The sequence below is a fragment of the Littorina saxatilis genome, linkage group LG4, assembly GCF_037325665.1.
Source record: "Littorina saxatilis isolate snail1 linkage group LG4, US_GU_Lsax_2.0, whole genome shotgun sequence".
NCBI lineage: Eukaryota > Metazoa > Mollusca > Gastropoda > Littorinimorpha > Littorinidae > Littorina > Littorina saxatilis.
Window position 1 is genome coordinate 59,817,969 of NC_090248.1, and position 8,209 is coordinate 59,826,177.

Sequence of the window (8,209 nt, forward strand, 5' to 3'; positions counted from 1 at the left end):
TTTCCCCCTCGACATATATACTCAAGACTGAAATGTTGTTTCCTGGTAAAATTAAGAAGTGAAATTATCTATAGACGAAAAGCATGTCAGTTTCTTGCATGTGAAGAAAATTTGTGGTACATTTTTTTTTTATAGATTTCACCCCCAAAATCGAATTCTTCGAAAACGTGTACCGAGTGGTTACGTCCCTTGAGTAAGAAGAGAAACATTTTAGGATGAATCAAATTTAAAAAAATTGGTTGGACAAATTTGGCCCCATGAATGTAAGGTACACAAGGTCGCTCATCAGTACTATCGAAGGGTGTTTTTTTGTTCAGTGTAGAGTTTATACTAGATCAACGAGGCCGAGAAGCGAAATATCAACACGGCGAAAGATGAAAACGTCCCACCGGCACACACACACCGTGACACACACACACACACACACACACTTGCATACACTTACACTTACACTTGCATACACTTGTTTTTCCATCCGAGGCCAAGGGCCTATAGTGGGTCTTTGTGTCGCAGCTCTTGGGTATTCGTTCCACCCACTTCTTGGGTGTCTTGACTGGAGGTAGTCAGCGGGAATTCAGTACTGTATTGGTGCTTTCTCAGGTTTCTATCAAGCCTTCCTTTGAAACTGTTCACGGACGGGGCGTTGACTACATACTCTGGTAAGCTGTTCCAGTTCCCGACTACTCTCAGCCCAAAAAAGTTTTTCCTGATATCCAGGCGGGATGCTCTTTTTTCCAGCTTGTATTGGTGGCCTCTTGTTCGGTCGTTCTTGCACTTTGGGAGCAGAGTTTCACTGTCCACATTGTACATTCCGTGGGTCAGTTTGTACGCCTCAATGAGGTCCCCTCTCAGTCTTCTATACGTCAGGCTTGGGAGGTTCAGGGCCCTCAGGCGGTCTTCGTACTCCTTCTCCTTGAGTTCAGGGACCATTTTTGTGGCTCTTCTTTGAATGCTCTCGATGAGCATGGCATCTTTCTTCAGGGAGGGCGACCAGATGATATTGCCGTATTCTAGTATGGGTCTGATCAAGCCTTTGAAGAGTTGGTTCACCATGTAGTCAAAGGTTCTCCTTATCATTCCAAGGATGCTGTTTGCTTTGTTTGTCGTCTTCCTGACGTGCTGTGAGAATTTCAGTGTAGGGTCAACATGCACGCCAAGGTCCTTTTCACATGTCGTTGCTTCGAGGGATTCACAAAGCGCGGCTATTGCTCTCACCAGCGCAGATTGTTGACGCGCTTCATTTTTGTACATGTATGATTATCAGCAACATTTTGAACACACACACAGACACACAAAGTGACGCGCGCGCGCACTGGCGGCACCGTCACACATTCACACACACACACACACACACACACACATACATACACACACGTGACCTGTAAGTTGGCAAAGTTATAAATCCCCCGGCTTCATCGCTTTTACTGCCCGGTTTGGCCGTGCACTCGTGATACTCACTCAAGACGGGTCAGTGAAGATGTACTCGGGCTCCAATGTGTATCTTAATTAATATTTTAATACAATCGTTTCTTTTTATGCTTTCTTAATTTACATGAAGAAAACCCATGAAAGATCCAAGTAATGAAGAACACATGTTAACCCGGGCCACTGATCGAGAACTGAGAAGCAGACGACAAAAGCCAGTGGCATAAGGGAAGCAACTCCACGAACTACTGCGAAACGAACTGTTGAAGCAGACGAAACATATCATTTCCCACTATTGGCATACAATTAAACACATTGTTTTATCTCAAACATGAAATTAGTATCTTGGTTGCCGTTTTGCATGCTCATTTCATCTTTTCTGTCATTCTGAACACAAACGTATTGAAATACGAAACTAAAGGGAAATCTGTTGACAAACACTTTTTCTCTCCCCTTCACTTCCGTTCAGCATCTCACTGTTTATTGCGAAGAAAAGATGCTTCAACCAGCTTCGCCGCTCTGGATGCATAAAATACACACAAGCAACATTTCACGAAGCAAGTGTACGTAGCTTATGTGTCTAGCTTTTAGTTGTTAATTCAGATAATCCTATATTTGCATGCAACGATTCCGGCCGTTCGTGTTGTTTACGTTCTGGACTGATGGCAGTGATGCCGCAGCTGCAAGTATACCATTACCAGTCTATTCCTCAAAACTGATTTGGGCGCACCGGTTCGTAACGATATCAAGTGAAGTTGAAGCTAGTATTTCTACACAGCAAATAATGCACAGTATGTCTGTGTGTGTGCCCCTCTTTCTCTGTTTCTATCTCTGAGTCTCTCTTGTCTGGCTCTCTCTTTCGGCAAGCGATTCACAGAGCGCGGCGCGCTGTGCAGCGCGGCGATTCACAAAGCGCGGCTATTGCTCTCACCAGCGCAGATTGTTGACGCGCTTCATTTTTGTACATGTATGATTATCAGCAACATTTTGAACAACAATTGATTGCACCTACCTCTATTATATTATCTCTTCTTCTTCCATTTAACGCCCAGGGTCAACGTTCTGACTATTAGTGGCGCTTTGGAGGGTTGCGGAAGAAAAATAAAATTTGCAGGGAGAGGGGGGTGGGGGGGGGGGGGGCAGGACCACACAGCATTTTCAGGTCTCGGGCTAGGCCAAGCCGGCGGCCGGAGCGGTTGCAGGGGTTAAACCCCTGCCGGTGCTGCCCTAGCCTTCATCGACCCTACTTACTGGTGGCCTAGGGCAGGGTACAGGGTTTTGTTTACAGGTGCTGGCAGTGGTGGGATGCGCTGGAGGTGAAGGCGGCTGCTGTCGCCGCGCTGACAACCTCCTCTGGTAGCTCATTCCACTCCCTGATGGTTCTGGGGAGGAAGCTGTTCAGTCTCGTATCGGTCTTGCTTGGGATCTCAAGTGAATCTATACACCAGTTAACAGTTCCAGTGTTTACATGGAACGAAGAAGGAAACCGAAAGAGGGGGAAAAACAAACACCCGAAAAAACGATCTGTGCATGCGTTCAAATCAACCAGAAAAACAAGAAAAATCGCGATGTAATCCTAAGAACCTTTACACTCTTTCTTTGGACACTCAAAAGCAACTTCAAGGCTGCAAGACTACAAAATTTCACTTTCTGCAGACTAAATATACGCGTTCTAATGAACCGGGAAAAAAACACTGAAAAAAGCGATCTGCGCATGCGCGAATCCCAAAATGGCTGTTTCTTACAGGCGAGTGGGGCGAGGAAGTACCGTTTCTTGGGAACATCTCGCCGCGAGTGACGCTAGCCGACGCTAGGTAGCTTTGGGCTTGCTCGCTTGGCGAGAAAACATGGCGGCCACGCAGTTGCCCATCCGATTGGCTGTCCATGTTTTTTTACCGACCAGTGCAGACGACATTTTTGGAATCAACCAATGGTGTTTAATTCTTGCGTAGCTAGCCATTAAACCGTTTCATAGACAATCTCTCCTCCTAGCTTCGCGAGCGGTTAGCCGAAAGAATATCTCGCCTGAAAGAAACACACGACTGGTGTGACACCAATTAACAGTTCCGCGGCACTGTACTCGGATACTTGTTTAAAAACGTCATCCCAGTTTAAAAACTCAGCTCCTTTCCATACATATATAGTAGAAGCCATTCCAATGACATGTAGTGTTGATATGACTGCCAAGTATTCAAGGCCGGAACTTAGGCACGTTTTTACATCGGCGCAGCGATATATGGTGAATTCAGTTGAAAGAGTGAGAGAGAGATAATGGAGCTCTGTTTTTCGTTTTATTGACAGTTTTATTTCTCAAATAGATCAGATAGATGTAGCTGTTGTAAACTTTGCGATTGTGAAGGAAATGTAACAGCAGAATACATCGGTCGTCGTGAATCGCAGCGCTCCTTGTAGCGCCGCGCGTTGCAAATCGCAACGCTGCACAACGCGCTGCGAATCCACTTCCCTCTCTTTTGCTCTCTTTTGCTGCCTGTATCATGCAGGGTTCGACACTAGCGGGGGCGGGGGGCGGAACGCCCCAGAGTTTTGTGTTCCGCCCCAAACATTGCCGAAGCTTGGGGCCCACTCCGCCCCAGGATAAATTCCAACAATGACAAACCGAAAATTCTAATGCCAGCAGAGCCAATCACTAAAAATCGCCAGTCAAAGTCGTCACTGAAATTTGCGTTACGATCAATGCCGCAGTCAAGAAAAAAAAACATTCAAATCGTCGAAGGACAATGTCGTAAGGGAAATAACTCCCAGATTGCGCTCTTTAGCGTGAGAGATAAGTATCGCCTTCAAATGCCAAACGCAAAATGTGGCGACACATCCCTGGTGTAAAAAGACATGGAAATGAAGATGAAGAACAGGGTGGAGAGAAACGAAAAAAGGAGACCGATGCAGCCAAAAGCGCGAAGCGCTGTCGTAATTTCAATGTCAAATGGTTGAAAGAATTTCCCTGGCTTCAGTACGATGAAGAAAAACAGACAATGCATTGCCGCACGTGAATACTGAGAGTGGGCCCCAGATTTTTTTTTTTCCGCCCCAGCAATTTCCATCTCTGGGGCCAGTGTGGCCCCAGGCCAAATAAGTTAGTGTCGACCCCTGTCATGTATGCAACGTGTGTGTGTCTGTGTGTGTATGCTTTATGTCCATTGGTGTGTGTGTGTGTGTGTGTGTGTGTGTGTGTGTGTGTGTGTGTGTGTGTGTGTGTGTGTGTGTGTGTGTGTGTGTGTGCCTTAATAAGTTAATTGATACATGTGTCATAACTGACTTACGGAGGCACTGTCAAGGTATACATGCACAGATCGAGGCATAGTGTATTCGTTCTTGCAGATTACACTCAAATTCATGAATATATATTTACAACATATGATACAAAATGATTAGTTCTGGCCAAAATTCATCAAGGTATACAATATGATACAAAATGAATACTTTGGCCAGAGAAAGTCAGATGTGTGTTGTGCAAACATGCATGCTAACCCGCACATGTGTGTGTTGAGTGTCACAGCTGAATTTGCATGCAAACATTTATTTGATGTTCACGTTTTCAAAACTACAACTGTCAAATCAGAATGCTTACATTCTCTGTGGTAAAGATTTAAATTAGTGCTGAGCATGCTTGTTCAGTTGTTGGTATTTTATCAGTATAAAAACAGCAGCATGGCAGTTGTCATTTATAATTATATTTGATTTTTTACTTTTTTTTCTTATTTTATTGCAGACCACGTTGAACAGCAGTTATCATGCAGTTGCCACAGCTCCCTTCATGACAGCAGAGTCTTTTTTGAACTACCGGCTACATGAGGCAGACAGAATATGGAGACCTTGCAAGGAAGCGAAGAAGATTTATTTACGGTTGTTGGAACTCTGTCCAGCACTCCCCACCCTACACAAAGCGACGCACAATGTTCTAGGTCAGTGAACACAAACAACAACGTTATTAGTTCAATGAAAAGTTGCACAGATGAAGATGACAAGGGGAGAGAACAATGCATTCCTCGTTTGCGCATTAAGCAAGAATCACATTCAGACATTTATGTTTCCGACACCATGGACCAACCATGCTACGAACATAATTCCACTGAAAGAACAAATCTTCATGCAGTGTCTGTGACAGGTCACATTGATGCCACAGCTTCTCATTTTCCAGGGCAGCATTTCCGTCTTCCAAGCGTAAGTACTGTAATGGAGAGGCTTGCCATTTCATACCGCAGAGAAAAAGTGGCAGGGACGGACGGTTCCATTCCAAACACCCCCACACTGCTTGATCCCTCTGGTGCTACCGTGGAAAGCGTAGCTGATGGCAGCTCAACAATTCCAGCGGTGAGCGATAATGACGACCTACCTACCTACTTCGCCATTGAGTTCCTGGCTCAGAAATCTGCTCAGCAGGCCGTGCTCAGTAAAACTGTGCTGCCTTCAACTTGTTTCCCTGTTTTAGCCAAGCATCTGGAATCAGAAGCTTCAGTGGAAGAATCAGAAACACATTCAGGCCCACACGCTACAGTAAACAGAAAACGACCGAGATTAGCGGCTTCACTGGATGAAGGATCACCTTCATCCCAACGTTCGGCCAAAAGGAAGCAGAGGAGTAACACCCACACAGGGGTCAGGACGTGTGTGTGTGAGATCTGCAATGCTGTGTTATCGGCGCCGGCAAGCTTAAAGACACACATGTTGATCCACTCTGGCGACAAACCGTACCCCTGTGGGATGTGCAAAGCTGCCTTCCGCCATCAGTCCACTCTCAAGCGCCACATGTGCATCCACACGGGGGAGAAAAAGTTCACCTGTGAGATCTGCCAATCGCCTTTCGCTCGCAAGACGGAGCTGAAACAGCATCAGCGCTCTCATTCCACTGACAGACCATTTACCTGTAAACTGTGCGGGTCGTCCTACAAGCACCCAAAAGATTTGTCGCAGCATTTGCGAGCTCACAGTCGCAGCGGTTCTCACACATGTAACACCTGCGGCTCTTTGTTCAGCGACCCCAAAGCCTTAGCCCAGCACATGCAGACACACGAAGACCGAACACACAAAGACCCAAAAGCCTTGGACCACCACATGCAGACACACGAAGACCCAAAAGCCTTAAACCAGCTCATGCAGACACACGAAGACCAAACACACGAAGACCCAAAAGCCAGGGACCAGCACATGCAGACACACGAAGACCAAACACACGAAGACCCAAAAGCTGGGGACCACCACATGCAGACACACGAAGACCCAAAAGCCGGGGACCAGCACATGCAGACACACGAAGACCCAAAAGCCGGGGACCAGGACATGCAGATACACGAAGACCGAACACACGAAGACCCCACAGCCTTGGACCAGCACATGCAGACACACGAAGGCTCCATGCAGACACATGGACACACAGAGTCAAAGGCTGTTGTGTGTGAAGTTTGTGATACACTGTTCAGCAGCCTGGTAGAGCTGACCAGACATGTGATGAAAAAACATCTGTCCAACGTCCGTACAAACACTCGGTCACAAGACACGGAGGCTGGAGACATTGCTCATCAGTGCAGCATGTGTGTCATGAAGTTTGAAGAAGCGGATCAGCTGAATTCACACTTGAAACAAAACCACTGGGCTGAGTACATGAAAGTGCTCGCAAAGGCTCGCAAAGTTCAGAACAGTCGCGAATACCCTTGCAAGATTTGCGGTGTTGGGTTGCGCAGCTCTTCAGCCCTCGCCCAGCACATTAAAAAGAAACACTGGGTTTCCACCCAAGACACCAAGAACGCTGAGGACAGTGAAAGGTCACATGCTTGTGGTGTGTGTGGAATGGAGTACCCCAGGTCGGCGTCGCTGGCGCAGCACATGAAGAAGAGTCACAGCATTAACCTGCTGCCGTGTGTTAAATGTGGCCATACCTTCTTGGAGATTCAGGACTGGATAAAACACACAGATGTGTGTTCATGAATCACCTGGGAAGTGAAGTTTGATATGTGCATCATTTGTTGCGAATACCCCAATGGCTCTTTGCAATAGGAAAAGTGGACACTCAGTGATGGGTGTGAAGAGGATGGGATACGGGAGAGAGAATGTGTGTGTGTGTGTGTGTGTGTGTGTGTGTGTGCAATTGTTTGTGAGTGTGTTCACCTACAGCTTGTGTACATCACTACGTGTGTGTGCATGTAGAAGCGTGCGTGTGTGTGATATGATGTGAGTGTGTGTGTGTGTTGTGTGTGACTGTGTGTGTGTGTGTGTGTGTGTGTGTGTGTGTGTGTGTGTGTGTGTTGTGTGTGTGTGTGTGTGCAAAAAATCGAGGGTGAATGAAAGAGGGGGAAATGTTAATGGAACAATGAATAGCCCAGCCCCAGGTGTTTATTTCCTTGCTGTTCTGTGATTTGACTTTTGTTGTTGTTGTTTTGTCTTGTCTTTTAACTTAAGTATGCAATGTTTTCCCTTTTAATAAAAAAAATCAGGTTGGCAGTGACATAAGATAGTGAGTGTTAGTGGGGTCTATGTCAACCAAAAGAGTGGGTTTCCCTGTAGGCGGACTTCCTGTAGGGGTATTCCCTGTATACAGGGAATCCCACAGGTGGGAGTTCCTGTAAGCGTTTCGCCGATCTCGCTGTAAGTCACGTGATGCTTGGCGACATCGGTAGAATTTGCCTTTTTTTTTAGATTTTTAATTTTATCCTTTTTGGGTATTTTAAAAAAAAGTTTGAGTATGGTTTGCAATTTTGATTTAAGAAAAGTTTAAATCGATAACTAAATGACAGAAAATGGAGTTAAAATAAATTACTCGTAATAACGACAT

General features: G+C 45.9%; 1 protein-coding gene across 1 annotated transcript; it reads left to right on the plus strand.

Moving 5' to 3' along the window:
* Positions 1 to 1,814: 1,814 nt before the first annotated feature.
* On the plus strand, positions 1,815 to 7,633 carry LOC138965230 (zinc finger protein 250-like). The gene is made up of 2 exons (XM_070337355.1): positions 1,815 to 1,988; positions 5,153 to 7,633. Exon 2 carries the CDS (start codon positions 5,248 to 5,250, stop codon positions 7,363 to 7,365), a length of 2,118 nt encoding a protein of 705 aa, XP_070193456.1. The 5' UTR covers positions 1,815 to 1,988; positions 5,153 to 5,247; the 3' UTR covers positions 7,366 to 7,633.
* Positions 7,634 to 8,209: the final 576 nt, after the last annotated feature.